The sequence below is a fragment of the Rhincodon typus genome, chromosome 38 (genome assembly GCF_021869965.1).
Source record: "Rhincodon typus isolate 14 chromosome 38, sRhiTyp1.1, whole genome shotgun sequence".
NCBI lineage: Eukaryota > Metazoa > Chordata > Chondrichthyes > Orectolobiformes > Rhincodontidae > Rhincodon > Rhincodon typus.
In genome coordinates, this window is record NC_063369.1 from 5120526 (window position 1) to 5139024 (window position 18499).

General features: G+C 45.7%; 1 protein-coding gene across 1 annotated transcript in view; it reads right to left on the reverse strand.

The window, feature by feature from the left end:
* LOC109916792 (collagen alpha-1(V) chain-like) overlaps positions 1-18499 on the reverse strand; it is a 259059-nt gene that overhangs the window by 17877 nt on the left and 222683 nt on the right. Inside the window, exons 43-53 of the mRNA XM_048617801.1 lie at positions 16662-16715; positions 15706-15759; positions 15078-15185; positions 13931-13984; positions 13185-13238; positions 11568-11621; positions 9225-9278; positions 5020-5127; positions 4870-4923; positions 2068-2121; positions 492-599 (exon numbers count right to left, since the gene is read on the reverse strand). Of these exons, the coding sequence (XP_048473758.1) occupies positions 492-599; positions 2068-2121; positions 4870-4923; positions 5020-5127; positions 9225-9278; positions 11568-11621; positions 13185-13238; positions 13931-13984; positions 15078-15185; positions 15706-15759; positions 16662-16715 (756 nt within the window). The remainder of the gene's footprint in view (positions 1-491; positions 600-2067; positions 2122-4869; positions 4924-5019; positions 5128-9224; positions 9279-11567; positions 11622-13184; positions 13239-13930; positions 13985-15077; positions 15186-15705; positions 15760-16661; positions 16716-18499) is intronic.

Sequence of the window (18499 nt, forward strand, 5' to 3'; positions counted from 1 at the left end):
AGGAGAGGAGCTGAAATTCTTTATGAGGAAGACAGATCTCATGACTGTGACTGATGATATATACGCTGAGCGAATTGTTGAACCATTTCATAAGGTCAGTCTTAGTTGTACCTGCCATTTAATATTTGTTCTATAGTTTGCAACTGACTGCAATTTGCCTGTCAATTCATTTTTTTAACTTATGTGGAGTCTGGGTTTTAGCGTAAAGAAGATTGAGATAATATTTGGTGTATGCATGTTTGACTGTTGTAAAGTTAAACTTTTTCTGTTCTAAATTGTGGAAACCTATGAATTCTTTCACTAAACAATCGAGATCTTGATATTTTCTTTCTGAAAAGTATAGTTACTGGTCTCTCCCAGAATGTAACACCCTCCAGAAGCAGCAAGCATCACTGGCTTTCACTCCCAACAATATCAGAGACACTACCTGGAAGATAAAAGTTTTAGGTCTGAATTGTAAATTGTAATCACTGTGCACTGCTTGTGCTCACCACATCCCCCTTGGTGCCTTGTATCCCTTGGATTCCTGGGAGACCTTGATCTCCCTTCTCACCCATCTCACCAGGAGGTCCGATTAACCCAATTAATCCAACGTGCCCCTAGAAAAGTCAAACAGGGAAGAACAACATGAGAGTGAGAATGTTGCTGATGCATCAGTCACCATCCGAAATGCTCGGAGTTCAGTGGGTCTCCCATTTGACCCTGTTCAATCACCAGACTGATTCTCTGAAGGGCTGGCTATCCAGCCCACTGCAGCTTTCAGAGCCTTTCACTCGGAGTTATGGCAAGTCAGAGTTCCATCACATGATATAGTACGAAAGAACAACTGTCACTCAAAACTAAAAGGGTAGAGTGTGGGTCCCTTTGGAACAATCTTACAAGTTATTTCAGTTACTGTAGAAGTCCTTTGGTGATCACCAATGAATTGATGAATAGGATAATAGGTCGGCACAACATTGTGGGCTGTGCTGTACTGTTCTGTGTTCTATGAACTGTGTGTGTGTGTGTGTGTGTGTGTGTGTGTGTGTGTGTTTTTGTATTTGTACATCTATGTGAGTGAGAGAGAGTTTGATTGTAAGTGTGCATGTGTGCGTGGGTGTGTGCATGTGCAAGTGCATTTAATTGTGTGTATGCTTTTGCATGTGGTTGTATGTGCGCATGTGTGTTTATGTATTGCTATTTGTGTTTTTGTACATATACGTGTGTATCCATTTTGTGTGTGGGTACAAGTACACATGTGTGTATATGTATGAGTGTATGTGTTTTTGCGAATAAGTGTGTGTATGTGGTGTTGTGTGCATGTATTTGTGTGTGTGGGTGTATGTGTACATTTGTAAATGTCTGGGCTGGATTTTACAGACTAGGGAGGGTGATGGCATGCTCATGATCTCTTCCAAACTCATTGACTGTAGATGATCAGGTCCCATCTCTCAGTGGCTCGAGCAGCATCAGAGCTCAGCAGTGGGTCAACAGGAGATCCAGGGAGATCCTCAGCAGGATCTGGACCCAGCCAAGTTCCAGGCTTTTCAAGCAGAAAGGAAGGGGATCAAAGAGAGTTGAGGAAGTGGGATTTGGAGACCAGATGGGGAGGAACAAAGAGGAGGAGGGCAAAGGGGAGGGGTCCCCAAAGTGAATGTTATGCCTCCCACTTGCTAAGAGAGCAGCCTTCACATTCCTGCCCGCCTGCCCCTGCTCAGTGGAGGGGGCTTGAGGGGCTGAACAGGGGCAACAATTAGCCACTTAGGACCCTCAAGACGCCTGAGTATTATCATCCAGGCTAGTGTGCCTCAACATCATGGGGAGGAGGTTGCAGGGCTGGGCCAAGCAGGATAGAGATTTGATAGCCATTCAACAATCTTACATGCTGCTCACCCCCAGGCCAAAAACCCCAGTTGCAGGGGGGGTACTGTAAAAGTCAGGCCCGTGTGTGTATCATATCGTCACCGAAGGTCATTCAATGAAGCTGGGGTAAATGGGAATTTGATTCTACAGTCCAGTGTGATGACTAAACTACCCGGGCAGCAATCCTTCACTAGTACAGCATCTCTCCAAGTGAGATTTACCCACCTTGTCACCTTTTAACCCTTGAGCACCCCGGAGACCAGGCATACCAGGAGGACCCTAAGCAATGGAAGCAAACAGAGAGTTAAACAGTTCAAGGCAAGCAACTCTCTCTCTCACACACACAGACACACACACACACACACACACACACAGACACACACAGACACCACTCAGGCACACTCTCTCTCTCTCTGTCACACACACACGCACTCTCTCACACACGCACGCACAGACACACACATGCATAGACACGCACGCACGGACACACACCTTCACACACACACAAACATGCACACACTCACACACACACTGTCTGGCATACATACACACACACGCATGCACACAGAAACACACACACACACACACTCTCTCTCTCACATACACACATGCGCGCACACACAGACGCACACTCAGACACACACACACACTCTGTCTTTCTCTCACACACACATGTACATGCACAGAAACACACAAATAAACACACACACATGTGCACAGACACACACACAAACACGCACAGACACACACACACATAAATGTGCACAGACCCTCATGCACACACGCGCTCAGACATGCACACACACACACTGTCTCACAAACACACGTGTGCGCACACACACACACTCTCACACACACACACACACACTCACGGGAGAGAAGATAAAATATGAAAGTAAGCTAGCTCGTAGAATAAAAGAAAATTGTAAGAGTTTCATTTAGAAACATAAAAGGTAAGAGAGGGACAAGAGTAGACATTGGACAGCTGGAAAATGAGGCTGGAGATGTAGTAATGGAGAACAAGGAAATGGTAGAGGAACTGAATAGGTACTTTGCATCAATTTTCATGGTGGAAGACACCAGAAGCATACCAGAACTTCAAGAGGGTCAGGGAGCTGAGGTGATTATAGAGGCCATGACTAAGGAGAAGGTGCTTGGGAAGAGGAAAGGTCTGAAGGTGGATAAGTCACCTGGACCAGTTGGACTACACCCCAGAGTTCTGAAGGAGATAGCCAAGGAGATTGTAGAGGCATTGGTGGTGATCTTTCAGGAATCATTGGAGTCAGAGAGGGTCCCAGAGGACTAGAAAATGGCTAATGTAACACCCCTGTTTGAGAAGGGAGGGAGGCAGATGACAGGAATCTATAGGCTGGTTAGCCTGACCTCAGTTATTGGTGAGGTTTTAGAGTCCATTACTAAAGACGAGATTATGGAGGACTTGGAAGTACATGGTAAAACAGGGCTGAGTCCGCATGCTTTGTCATGCCTGACAAATCTGTTAGAATTCGTTGAGGAGGTAACAAGCAAATTAGACAAAGGAGAGACTGTGGATATGATCTATTTTGAATTTCCAGAAGGTCAGGGCACAGGAGGCTATTAAATAAACTAACAGCCCACAGTGTTAGGGGCAGGGTATTGGCATGGATAGACAATTTGCTGACTGACAAAAGGCAGGGAGCGGGGACAAGGGATTCTTTTTCAGGATAGCAGCCAGTGACTAGTGGAGTCCTGCCGGGTTCAGTGTTGGGACCACAACTTTTCATTTGATACATTAACGATCTGAATAAAGGAACTGAGGGCATTTTAGCTAAGTTTGTAGATGACACAATGCTAGGTAGAGAGAACAGCAGTGTTGAGGATGCAGGGAAGCTGCAGAAAGATTTGGACAGGCTAGGAGAATGAGCAAATAAGTGGCAGATGGAATAAAATGAGGAAAAGTGTGAGGTTATGCACTTTGGTCAGAAGAATAGAGGTGTAGACTATTTTCTAAGCAGGGAAAGGCTTCGGAAATCTGAAATGCAAAAAGACTTTGGAGTCCTAGTTCAGGATTCTCTTAAGGCTAACAAACAGGTTCAGTTGGCAGTTAGGAAGGCAAATGCAATGTTGGTATTCATTTCAAGAGACCTAGAATACAACAGCAGAGATGTACTGCTGAGGCTGTTTAAGGGTCTGGTCAGACTTCATTTGGAATATTGTGAGCAGTTTCCGTCACCTTATCTGAGGAAGGATGTTCTGATTGCGGAGGGGCTGTGGTGAAGGTTTGATTCCTGGGATGGCAGGACTGACGTATGAAGGGAGACTGAATCAGTTAGGGTTGTATTCACTGGAGTTCTGAAAAATGAGGTGGGGGTAATCTCATAGAAATCTATAAAATTCTAACAGGACTAAACAGGGTAAAACACAGGAAGGACGTTCCCGATGACCAGGGAGTCCAGAACCAGGGGGTCACAGTCTAAGGATACAGGGTGGGCTATTTAGGACTGAGATGATGAGAAATGTCTTCACCCAAGGAGTGGGGAGCCTGTGGAATTCACTGCTGCAGAAGTAGTTGAAGCCAAAACATTGAATGTATTCAAGGAGGAATTAGATATAGTTCTTAGGGCTAAAGGGATAAAAGGGTTTGGGGGAGATAGCAGGAACAGGGTACTGAATTGGATGATCAACCATGATCCTATTGAATGGAGAGCAGGCTCAGTGGGCCCAATGGCCTCCTCCTATTTGCTATGTTTCTATGAAAAAAAGGCAGTAGATAACCACTTAACAATTTAACTGCCTGTTCCTCTTATCCTTTAAATTTAAATGGTTTGAAAGATGGTATTCTTGTGAAATGTCCTGATGATGAGAGCAAGATGAAAAGTTTTGGCAACACCTCTCTCCTTTCAGCGGTAATAGCTTGAATTGAGAGACTGCTAGAGCTTTGCTCGCTTACAATGCATGGAGTACAGGCAAGCAGATGGGAGTCTGGTACAGACCAGCCATGGTAACACTGAATGGCAGATCAGATTCAAGGGGCTGTTCCCATCTTACCATTGGTCCTGGGGGACCGGCCTGGCCAGGGGGTCCGAGGAGGCCTTGTTCTCCCTGTTGAAGAAGAAAAGACATTGCGAGGGATTATCTGTTAATATATGCAGCAGTTTGTAATGGCAGTGATCACATTCTCTTTGCATCTTCACTTACTGTAGGGCCAGGTATCCCTCTGAGACCTTTTGGTCCAACGTTGCCTGGTGACCCTTGTGGGCCTATAGGCCCGGTCCTGCCTACTGGGCCTTCCTGTCCTGGAGAACCCTGTGTGAAAAATAAACAAGGCCACGTGGAGTCATTTGGTTAATACCTGTGATATTGTGGTTATAAGGAGTGTATCCTAACAGGCAAATGTTTAATTCCACAACATGATTAAGTTAAGAGCCTTTTCTCTTAAGCCAACTGGTCTGCCCTTCCAAACACCTGATAGATGGAATACAATGTGCGAAAATGTAAGGTTATGCAATTTGGTAGGAAGAATAAAGATGTAGACTATTTTCTAAATGGGGTAAGGTTTGGGAAATGTGAAGCACAAAGTGTGTTGGGAGTCCTAGTTCAGGACAGTTTTTTTAAGGTTAACTTGCAGGTTCAGTTGGCAGTTAGGAAGGCAAATGCAACCTTAAAGTTAACATTAATTTTAAGAGGGCTAGAATACAAGAGCAGAGATGTACTGCTGAAGCTGTTTAAGGCTCTGGTCTAACTACATTTGGAATATTGAGAGACAACAGACACCTTCCATCCGGAAGGATAAGGGCAGCAGAAACATGGAAACACCACCCCTTGCAAGTTCCCCTCCAAGCCACTCATCGTCTTGACGTGGAAATATATCACCATTCCTTCATTGTCGCTGGCTTAAAGTCTCGGCACTCCCCTGTTAACAGCATCACAGGTGTCCCTAATGCATTCAAAACTTCAGCAATTCAAACAGACAGCTCACCACCACCTTCTCCGGGGCAATTAGGGACAGGCAATAAATGCTGGCCCAGCCAATGATGCCCACAAGTTGGGAATGAGCCTATTTTTTTTGGAGAATTCGAGCATTGTGAAAATATCTCTTGAAACAAAATGACATTTTAAATGCAGAATTAAGTACAGTCTGTCATATCCCCCCAGAGACACGACTGAGTGGAGAATTCAAAATTGGTTTTAGCAGCTTTCGCCATTGATCACAATTCACCGCCAATCACAATCAAATTATATGCAATGCTCATGAAGCATGCAGGGAATATTGACACAGCTTTATGTGTGTTTTGTATGTACTATGTAAATCGTCAACATTTTAGAAACCAACATCTGCCAATTTTGAGATTGCAATTTGAGAGACATTTCTAATTAAGCTGAATTTTTCACTGTATCCAGTTCTGATAACAAACCCCCTTCCCAATTAGTGTACACATGGTCCTGAGGGGACTTGGCAGAATGGATTCTGAGAGGATGTTTCCCCCTGTAGGAATGACAAGTGCAGGAGTATGTTTAAGAATGACAGGCCTTGCTTTTGAGACTGAAGTGAAGAGAATTGTGTTTTTTTATTTCTCACAGAGGATCGTTGGACTGTGGGATTCACATCCCTGGAGAGCAGAGAGAGCAGATCCATGAATATATTCAAAGCTAAGCTCTTGATAGACACAGGAGACGTGGGTGATGGGGATCGGAGAGAAGATTCGAGTTTAAGCCACAACCAGGTTAGCCAGGATCTTACTGAATGATCTACGCCTGTTCCCAAGGGCCAAGGTCCGACATTGTGCTGAAGATAATTTCCATCTTTCAAACTCCTTCCCATATACAGGCGGTCCCAGGGTCGCAAATGGGTTCCATTCCTGAGTTGATTTGTACATCAGTCAGTTTCACAACGTAAACCAGGCGTGAGCAAGAGCAGGACATGAATGAATGAATGAATGAATGAATGATTCTATTGCCACATATATCTAGGGAGACCTCAGTTCCTCATGCCGTGCTGTCTCGCAGTCAACTGCCAAGTGTCCCTGCTCCGGGACTACAAAGTCAGGAATTCCCACGCCGTCACTGACACTGGAGCAGACACGACCCATCACCACCTCTAAAATTCCCTGCTCCGGGCCTACCAAAGCCAGGAGACCCTGCTGCAGACAATGTCTCACCGCCACCGCCAACAGTCCAGGCTGCGGGCCTACAGAAGCCAGGGGGTCCCCAGTCCGGGCGCCTCTACAACCTCCCCGTGACGTTAGGGAGATGAAGACAAGAAAGAAAGAGAAGACAAAAGAAGAGAAAGGAGAGAGAGAAGGATTTGGGTGGCCTGAAGCGAATGGGCTCAGTAGTTACACACTACGTACCGTGCTGGTGCAGCCATCTTTTATATGTCAGATAATTGAAATTACACCCCTGTAACATTTTGCATTTGTAAATCAGGGACCCATAAGACCATAAAACATAGGAGCAGAAACTGGGCCATTTGGCCCATCGAATCTACTCGCCATTTGATCGTGGCTGATAGGTCTCTCAACCCCATTCTCCCACCTCTCTGTAACCCTTGATCCCCTTGACAATCAAGAACCTAACCATCTCCGTCTTAAATGTACTCAATGACCTGGCCTCCACAGCCTCCTTCTGTGGCAGTGAATTCCATAGATTTACCACTCTCTCTGGCTGAAGAAGTTTCTCCTAATCTACATTCTAAAGGGTCGTCCCTTTACTCTAAGGTTGTGATTGATTTATTGATTGATTTATTGTCACATGTGCTGGAGTACAGTGAAAAGCTTTGTTTCCAAGCAGGACAGGCAGATCATAGTAAGCAAGCATGTACAGATCAGAAAGACTTAGATAGAGGCATACGAGATACATTGCACAGGGCGTGTGCTAGATAAGATCAACGTTAGCAAGATCAGTGTTTATTTGAGGCTACAGAGTCCATTCATCAGTCTAATAACAGCTGGGAAGAAGCTGTTCCTCAACCTGCTGGTGCGTGTGTTCAGGCTTCTGTACTTCAGCCTGATGGAAGAGGTTATAGGAGATCATTACCAGGGTGTGATGGGTCTTTGATGATGTTGGCCGCCTTTCCGCAGCAGTGAGCCATGTAAATGGAGTCCATGGATGGAAAATTGGCTTCCGTGATGGTTTGGGCTGTGCGCACAACCTTCTGTTGTGTCCTCGAGTCCCAGTATCTCTTGTCAATGGAAACATCTTCCCAACGTCCACTCTATCCAGGCCTTTCAGTATTCTGTGAGTTTCAATTAGATTCCCCCCTTAGCCTTCTAAACTCCATTGAGTATAGCCCCAGAGTCCTCAAATGTTTCTATGTTAAGCGTTTCATTCCTGGGACCATTCTCATGAACCTTCTCTGAAACCACTCCAGGGCCAGTACATCCTTCCTGAGGTATGGGGCCCAAAATTGCTCACAATGCTCTAAATGTGGCCTGACCAGAACCTTATAAAGCCTCAGTAGCACATCCCTGTTTTTATATTCTAGCCCTCTCGAAATAAATGCCAACACTGCATTTGCCTTCCTAACTACTGACTCAACCTGCAAGTTAACCCTAGCAGAATCCTGGACTAGGACTCCCAACTCCCTTTGCACTTCAGATTTCTGAATCTTCTCCCCATTTATAAAATAATCTATGCTTCTATTCTTCTTACCAAAGTGCATGACATCCCACTTTCCCATGTTGTACTCCATCTGATACTTCTTTGCCAACTCTCCTAACCTGTCTAAATCCTTCTGCAGCCTCCTCACCTCCTCAATGCTACCTGTCCCTCCACCTATCTTTGTATCGTCTGAAAACGTAGCCAGAACGCCCTCAGTTCCTTCATCTAGATCATTAATGTATAAAGTGAAAAGTTGTGGTCCCAGCGCTGACCCTTGCAGAACTCCATTAGTCACTGGCTGCCATCCTGAGAAAGACCCCTTTACCCCCACTCTCTGCTTTCTGCCAAACAGCCAATCTTCTATCCATGCTAGCACCTTGCCTCTAACATCATGGGCCCTTATCTTACTCAGCAGCTTCCTGTGCGGCACTTTGTCAAAAGCCTTCTGGAAGTCCAGGGAGATAACACCCTTTGGCTCTCCATTGACCCTCTGTATCTCATGGATAAGACACTCATGTTGCCTCTTCCAACTGTGACTGGAAAATGGGAACCAATAGCCTTAAGGTGAGGACAGGTTTCATTTATCAGTAATGCACCCCAAAGTCAAATAGCCCTCTGACACTCACTCTCCAAGTTCAAATACAGGTAAGGCAGGCTCAGAGAAAATGAACCATTCCCTGAGGAAATTCAGAGGGAAATGATGTCTGGAAAATTTCACAATCGCTGTTTAGTGGACATTTTGACTTGTTGTAAAAGTTCAGTCCTTCTCATCTTTATTTTTATGAAAAACAAAACAGTCATACCTTTGAACCCTTGAGGCCTTCTCGACCCTCTGGGCCTGCAGGTCCAGGTGGTCCCTGTAAGAGAGAGAGAGAGAGGTGCTGTGTTTGAAACCAGTGAGCTTCTAACACCATGGGAATGATCAGGAGATGACAGGACTACTCACAGTGTGAAGATAGTGTTCATACAGACAGGCAGTACCACAGCCCTGTCGGGGCAGGGGGGCGAAATCTAGTCGCTGATGTGTTTGTGTAGAGTGTAGTTAATTACACAGCACAAAATGAAACCCCCGTGTTTTTACCAGCCTCTTAGACAAAAGGGACAGGAACCTTGTATAATCGGCTTTCGCTGTGATGTTTTCACATTATTGTCCAATCCAAACCCCTTTTTGAGAAAATGGTCCAGCTTTCAGACTTTCCCTGACTATGTCACCTGTGAATCGCATCGAGAACTGAACGGTTGATTAAATTCATTTAGCTTCAATCACAGTGACAATATCATTACAATTTACAAAACACTGTGCTGCTTGTTATTAAAGAAATTATGCAATGGATTCCCTAAGACCTACTCTCAACATTGCATGGGCCATCCAAAGTGACTAAACTAAAACAAACTGATTAATTACCCCCTTCAGAAATAGGATGTCAAGTGAGTAACTGAGTTAGGGTGACTGGATAAAACACACTCCCTATGTGTATTTTTTTGTTCCTTGAGACTGTTATCAGAACTTCAGATATTACAATACATAATTTCATTCATTTCTATGTGACAGTAAAGTTTGAGACCACAAGGTTATTCCCTTTTGCAGGATGGTTCGCTGTTCTGTGACATCTCAAAAATGCAAGAAAACATCTCCTAAGGTACAGCACCCAGTGGATTATTTGCAGTACCCCACTGAGGGAGTGTCACACTGAGGAAGTGCCGTACTGAGGGAGTGTCTCACTGAGGGAGTGCCGCACTGAGGGAGGGTTGCACTGAGGGAGTGTCTCACTGAGGGAGTAAGGCACTGAAACAGTGGCACATTGAGGGAGTAAGACACTGAGACAGTAATCCATTGAGGGAGTGTCACATTGAGGGGAGTGCCGTGTTGAGGGGACTGCCGTGTTGACGGAGTGCCGCGCTTAGGGAGTGTTATACTGAGGTAGTACATTGAGGGAGTGCCGCACTGAGGGAGTGTCGCGCTGAGGGAGTGCCGCGCTGAGGGAGTGTTACATTGAGGGAGTACCGCGCTGAGGGAGTGTCACACTGAGGAAGTACATTGAGGGATTGCCGTGCTGAGGGAGTGTTACGCTGAGGGAGTCCCGCAGTGAGGGAGTGCCGTCCTATGACTGTCACTCCCTCCTAGGGTACAGACTGGGCATCACGCTGTGACATTCAAGATTGGTGGTTCAAGATTGTTGAAAAAATTTGGGACAACTCTTGTAGGATTCTGAGCAATGTGGGCTATGGTGAAACTTGAGGCAGAATCAAGCATCAAGACCAGAGAGGCTCATCGCACTAGGCGCATCTGCTCCATCCTTTTTTTCCTTTTGCCAGCTGTTGAGGTAGGTTTCTCGTTAGGCGGCGCTGAGATGCCAATTAAAGGGGATTGTTGGTTGTTAAGCAGCTTGTTAACATGACAACTCAGCTCGTTAATACTCAGCTTCCTGTCTTCCCAAATGCACCAAACAAACTGGCTGCAGGAAATTTCAACATAGAACTCATAACCGGTACCTGGAGACTGCAGCACGTCCAGGTACAAACCCAGATCCTGTGATTTCAGAACCACTTCCAATCTAGTCAGGGAGCACAGAACTAAAGGAGGACACTGAGAGAGTAAGGCACTGGGAGAGTAAGGCACTGGGAGAGTAAGGCACTCAGACAATGCCACATTGAGGCACTGTCACACTAAGGGAGTGTCGCACTGAGGGAGTGTCGCACTGAGGGAGTGTCGCACTGAGGGAGTGTCGCACTGAGGGAGTGCCGCACTGAGGGAGTGCCGCACTGAGGGAGTGTCGCACTGTGGGACAGCCGCACTGAGGGACTGTTGCACTGAGGGAGTGTCACACTGAGGAAGCTGGGGACTTCTGCTGGGAATCCTGGCAAACAGCATCGAAGCAGAGTATCTTATCCCAGCTTTGTGGGGATCCTGTTCTCCCAACCCTTTAGAAGAATCTCACTGGCAGTGAACCATTTTGGGTCATAACTGACACAATATAAAGACAGGCCTTTACTTCTTGTAGACCGAGTGGCGGAGGAGAGACAGTAACTGTCAGAAATGAAAGCTGATGCTGTACTGAAGCCCTGTTTTGAAGGGGTTGGAGCTGTGTGTGCCACTCACCAGTTTTACCAGATTAGTTTTGACTCCTGGGAGTGTAAATACTCACTCTCTTTCCAGGCGATCCAGGAGGGCCTGGTTCACCGGATGCACCACGTGGACCCTGAAAACCCAACAGAGAAACGTTAGCGAGATTCATCCTCCCGACAGCTTTGACAAAATGTTTACGGGGCTGGACAGGGTGAGACAAACTGGACACACTGTCGCTTGTGATCTCCATTATCATGAGGCGCTGAGCTAAAAACTACTGCTTGGTTTAGGAAGCTGGCCAAAGCCACATTCGGAGTGTGTTTAGATGGCAGCGGGTAATTATAAAGAGACAGAAATCAGTTCATGCCAGCTAGACTCAGTAGGAAGATAGCCACCTGTTTGATAGGGTTATTGAGTCAGGCCTGTTAGAGAGGAAGCTTTCATGTTACAAACTTTCTGTAAATGATTTGGATGCGAATATAGGAGGCAGAGTTAGTAAGTTTGCTGATGACACCAAGATTGGTGGTTAATGGACAGTGAAGAAGGTTATCTAAGATTACAAAGAGATCCTGATCAATTGGGTCAATGGGCTGAGGAGTGGCAGATGGAGTTTAATTTGGATAAATGCAAGGTATTGCATTTTGGTGAAACAAACAAGGGCAGGACTTATACAGTTAATGGTAGGGCCTGAGGTAGTGTTGTAGAACAGGGAGACCTAGGGGTTCAGGTACATAATTCTTTGAAATTTTTGTCACAGACAGGGTGGCTAAAAAGGTGTTTAGCACGCTTGCGTTCATTGCTGAGACCACTGAGTATAGGAGTTTGGATGTCATATTGAGGTTGTACAGGTTGTAAGGCCTCTTCTAGAATCTGTGTGCAATTCTGGTCCCCGTGTTATAGAAAGGATAATATTAAACTGGAGAGGGCTCATTGAAGATTTACCAGAGTGTTGCCAGGAATGGAGGTTTTGGACTATAAAAATAGACAGGAAAGGTTAGGACTTTTTTCACTGGAGCCTGGGAGGTTGACAGGTGACCTTATAGAGGTTTATAAAATCATGAAGGGCATAGATAAGGTGAATAACAAAGGTCTTTCCCCTGGGGTGAGAGGAGAAAGATTCAAAAAGACATGAGGGGCAATGTTTTTACAAAGAGTGTGTGGTGAATGCAAGTACAGTTACAAAGTTTAAAAGGCATTTGGATAAATTCATGAATAGAAAAGGTTTGAAGGGATGTGGGCCAAACGCAGGCGGGTGGGACTAGTTTGGTTTGGGAACATGGTCAGCATGAAATGGTTGGACCAAAGGGTCTGTTTCTGTCCTGTCTGACTTTCTGTGCCTCTAAGTGGAAACTAACCATTTTGGGATTAGGTTTGTCTTTGGGGACCCATCAAATCACAGTTTTAGGGAAGAAATAGTTTGTAAGGTGGCTAATTAAAGGGTCAAACACCACCCTTAAAACTCTGTCACATTACAATTCCCTTCCTTTGTCACAATGGCTCCCATTTCATACTCCAGATGAAGTAACAACAGTAATTGAGATCTGGTCTTTCTCAAGCTGGAGATGGTTGTAGGCATAGATCCTTGTCTGCTGTTCTGGGGGAAGCAGGGAGTTGAAACCATAGAATTAATTGTGACACAATTTCTCAGGGATTTCTGATGGGTGTGCAGCCCTACTTGGTTCAGCAAAACACCTACCGTCAGGCCAGGATCACCAAGACTGCCCTTTTCACCAACTCCACCATCCATCCCCTAAGATAAAAAACCACAAGAGAATTAGTTACAGTAGCAACAAAAAGTTAAAAACGTTTGAGAAAACAACGAGGGGCATCAATGAATAGATTTTTGTTTAAGAAAGCGAGTGTTTATCTGACACAAATAGTGAGAAGGAGATTCAATAGTAGCTTTGAAAGGAAATTGGAGAAATCAACACGTTGGAGAACTCTTCCAATGGGAGTGGTAGAGTCATAATAGGCTGAATGGCCTCATCCCATGCTGATGCAAATTAGGGTTTGGTGTGTTCTGTATGGGTTTGGGGGCATGAAGAAAGGAATGAATGAGGGTTGACAAAGACCCTCAAACTCAAAAGGAAATCTGTTGTTGGAAAGCAGGGAAAAGTTGGACAACGTCACAACGTTGGGAGCATGGGAGCACCAGCAATTCCCTGGATGTTCTCACTTCCTACAGCTGCCAATTGGCCGTTGTGATCGAACATGGAGGTCAATAATCCGGCCGCTCGGGAGGGGCCTGGTCAGCTGTGCACACGGCCCTTTAAGACGACGTGTCAGTAACCGTCAGGAGGATACAATGAGAAAACAAAGTGCTGGAGAAACTCAGCAGATCTGGCAGCGTCTGCAGAGAGAGAGAGAGAGAGTTAAAACTTCGAGTTGAGTGTGGCTTTTCTTCGGAATCAAAGAATCCCGCACCGAGGTTTAGCTTCTCACCGGGACACCTGGCTCGCCTGTTGGACCGGGATCACCGGGAAAACCAGCCGGACCCTGAGAATCAGACGACAGAGAAAAAGAGACACAGAAGACAGAAAGAGAGAGAGAGAGAGAGGTATTAGACAATTGCATTTGTGACAGGGCAAGAAAACTTCCAAGTGAAATCTACTCATTGCAATCCTTAATCACTCCACCCTGAGGCTGTGTTCTTGTTTTCCAGATTCCCAAGCTGGCTGAAACATCCTCCCAGTCCCCAATCAGTCAAGCTCCTGACGAACCTTCCATCTTTCAATGGCATCATCTTTTATTTTCCCAAGCTCCAAGGAGTATAGACATGGTCCACACAACTGCTCCCTGTTTAACGATGATGGGGAGGCATTGACGTGATATTGCCACTGGACTAGTAATCCAGAGACCCAGGTAACATTCTGGAGGCATGGGCTCAAATCCTGCCATGGCAGATGGTGGAATTTGAATTCCATAAAAACCTGGAATTCCGTGCCTAATGATGACCATGAATCCATTGTCGATTTTTGTAAAAACCCATCTGGTTTGCTAATGACCTTTAGGGAAGGAAATCTGCCATCCTTACCCGGTCTGGTCTACATATGACTCCAGACCCATAGCAAAGTGATCGAATATTAACTTCCTCTGGGCAGTTAGGGATGGGCAATAAATGCTGTGCCAGTGATGCCCACACACTGAATGAATAAAATAACAAAGTAACATGACAGATGGTGAAATGTGAACTCATTAAAAAACAAATTAAGAAAGTGAAGCTGATGATCAATAGCCCACTGTTGACAGTCATAAAAACTCCTCTGGTTCATTAATGCACTTTAATGAGGGAAATCTGCCATCTATACCCGGTCTGATCTACATGTGACTCCAGACCCACTGCAATGGTTAAGAGCCCTTAACTGCCCTTTGAAATGGCCAAGCATGCCACTTGGGGCTACGAGGAATGGGCAGAACTGGCCGACTTAGACAGCAACGCCCACAATCCGTGACTGAGCAGAAAAATAAATCCTCATTTCCCCAGTTTGGTGAGCCGTCATCGTGCCTTCTGTAAGCTTCAAGTCCAACCCTGAGGAGAACCTGCCCTGGCCATCCATGTACAGATACAGACAGAAGATGGCCCACTTACCACATCGCCTTTAGCACCATCTTCACCTGGAGGACCTTTGACCCCTGCAGGTCCTGCTGCACCTGGCGGACCTGCGTCCCCTTTATCACCAACATCGCCTTTAGGACCCTTGGGTAAGAGATGTTAAAAAAAAACCTTCAAATACAGCATAAACGCTCAAACCCAATTTTATCTAATCAAAGGCTCAGAGAACAAGAACAGGACAACATATTTAACATCTGAGCACGTTAATGCTTGAGATTCCAAACGGTCTCTGAATCAAAACTCTGGTTTGATGTACGGAATGGTCATCTATCTATTCCCATCTTGATATTGACCACTCCCAGGGCACTGTCCTAGCATCGATCTGTCACTGCATTGATGTGGCTTCTTCTGCCCTGCACGGAGAAATAGCTGACCACGTGGTTGGGGCTGGGGGAGCTGAGACAATTGCAGATCCATACACAGTCTTTTTTCGCAAACTTGCTCCCTCGAGGAAAAGCCAAGATTGGCGGCAAACCACCAAACAATTAAGGTGGCACAGCTGAAGGTGAGCAATTCAGGGGCGAGGGAGACCGTAGATATAAGCAGTCAACTCTTCACCGGTGCTTCAATGAAAGTCACGAATAAGACAATGTTGGATACTCACAGCGATACCTGGCTCTCCAGGTGTGCCTGGGTCTCCAGCTTCTCCTGTCTCTCCCTGTAAGGAAGGTCAAACACAACGGTTACACCGAACTGAGCTGAGCTCCACCAGGACCATGTCAGGTGCAACTTCCAGAGCCAGTGCAAACAAAACCTTTCAACGTGGCTGAAAGGTTCTCTTCCAAAACTATGCAACTGTAACCTGAAGAACTTCCTGTATAGGATCATAGAGCCCCTACAGTATGGAAGTAGGCCATTTAGCCCTTCAAGTCCATAGCGAGCTCTGAAGAGCATCCCACCCAGACCTGCCCTCTTACCCTATCCCCATAACCTCATATGTCCCATGGCTAACCCACCCAGCCTGCACATCCCTGGACACTACAGGCAATTTAGCATGGCCAATCCACCCTGACCTGCACATCTTTGGACTGTAGGAGGAAAGTGGAGCAGCCAGAGGAAACCCACACAGACATGGGGAGAATGTGCAAACTCCACACAGACAGTCACCCAAGAGTGCAATTGTACCCAGGTCCCTGGCGCTGTGAGGCAGCAGTGCTAACCACTCAGCCATCATGCCAACTTGGTAATGGGATTACTATTCTAGTAACATTACCACTATGCCCTAAATAAAGCAGATGGGACAGTAGAAAATGCATATCAATGAGGCTATACGATGCAATAACGAGAATGTCTATCCATGCCAATAGACTTCTCGCTGCTCACCAGCGAGAATCTTAACTTGCCATTCAACACTCGCTTGGAAAATGGGACTCTTTACTCTTGACATCAGGAAGCTCCTTGCCAGCTATCTCATTTGGTTCTCCCAATGTTCCTGCCAATGCCCACGTCATTCCGTGGCTGGAGAGATTCCTTCGGGGTTTCAGTGAGTGGTTCACTAGATCCTTTGTGATCTACCATGAATCCTGCTCAGTTACAAAACACAAACAAGAAAACACCCACCTTTTCACCCACTGGTCCTGGGTTGCCCACGCCACCTGGGAGTCCTGAAGGACCCTAAACAGACAGAAGAGAAGATATAAATACAGCTCAGTTTTCACAACTGTGAGGCCTTTAGTATCAGCATGCGGTTATAAAGGCTTGGCAGATACTACAGAAATGAACCCCCAAATGGAAAACTCAAGTTTCTATCCAACTGGCCAGCAGCGACAGCACATTTTCCTTCCTTGAAAAAGATCTCGAAAACATCGTTTGAGTTTTCCCAAACATTCTATCAAACTTACTGCACAAAAACAGGCTGTTCTACCCAGCTGGTCTATGGTGGACTTTATCCTTCATGCAATCTTGCTCTTATCGTCTTGATCTCACCTTATTGTTATAATGTTCTATTTATTTCCCCTCTCATTTTATCCAGCTTTCCCTTCAATATATCTTTGCTATGCACCTCAAGCATGTGTTGTGGTGGTTGGTGTCGTGTTCTCAACATGTATTGGAAACAAGGAGGGATGAGGTGCTGAGGGGTTTTTGTCTCACACAACATTCGAGTGCAAGGTAGGGTCATAAAGGTCTACAGCACAGATAAAGGCCCTTTGGCCCATCAAGTCTGCACTAGTCACCTAACCATTCTAGTTTCATTTTCCAGCACTTGGCCTTCTGTGCGTTGCCATCACAAGCGCACATTTAAATACTTCTTCAATGTTATGAGGGTTTCTGCCTCTACCACTCTTACAGCTAGTGAAGTTCCAGATTCCCACCACCTTCTGAGTGAAAAGATTTTCCTCACGTCCCCTCTAAACCTCCTGCACCTTACCTTCAATCCATGCCTCCAACAATTGATTCCTCTATCAAGGGGAAATGTTTCTTCCTGTCTAACCTGTCTGTGCCCCTTACAATTTTATCCATTTCAATCATGTAGCCCTTCTATCTCCGTTGCTCCAAGGAAACCAACCCCATTCTGTCCAATTTCTCTTCATCACTGAGACTGTTCAGCCCAGGAAACATCCTGGTAAATCTTCTCTGCACCCTCTCCAGTGCTGTCCTATCCCTCGTATAGCGTGGGTTCCTGAAATGTAGTGTAGGGTTTCCCAGAGGATATTAGCCAAGGTCTTTCGTTGATTCAATTCCACAGGCTATTTGTAAAGGAGATGCAGAAGGACGAGAACATGCCGACCAGTTTTTAGCTGGCAGTCTCCAACAGAGTCATGACTGAGCTTGGGGTCATTGGGGGACCATGGGAGATCTTCAAATGAGAGATTGAGGACCTGACAGAAGGCAGCAGTGAGTGGAGGAGAGAAACTAACAAACAATGAAGGAATCACTGACCAAGAGGAAAGTTAATGAATGTCAGAAAATAGGCAAACAGCTATAGGGACCAGGAAAACAATATTAAACAAAGTGAAGTAACACTGAGAAGTACAGAACACTAGATACAGTTTTGAGGGTGAGCTGTAGGAAACTCAAATAAGGAAGGATAGGATTAAAAGGCAGAAAGGCACAAGAAGCAACAATTTGGAATCACTGGAAGATGGATCATATGGGTCACTGTAGACAACAGGATACCGCACTGGGATTGGTTATTGTAGACAGCAGGATACCGCACTGGGATTGGTTACTGTAGACAGCAGGATACCGCACTGGGATTGGTTATTGTAGACAGCAGGATACTGCACTGGGATTGGTTATTGTAGACAGCAGGATACCGCACTGGGATTGGTTACTGTAGACAACAGGATACCGCACTGGGATTGGTTACGGTAGGCAACAGGATACCGCACTGCGATTGGTTACGGTAGGCAACAGGATACCGCACTGCGATTGGTTATTGTAGACAGCAGGATACC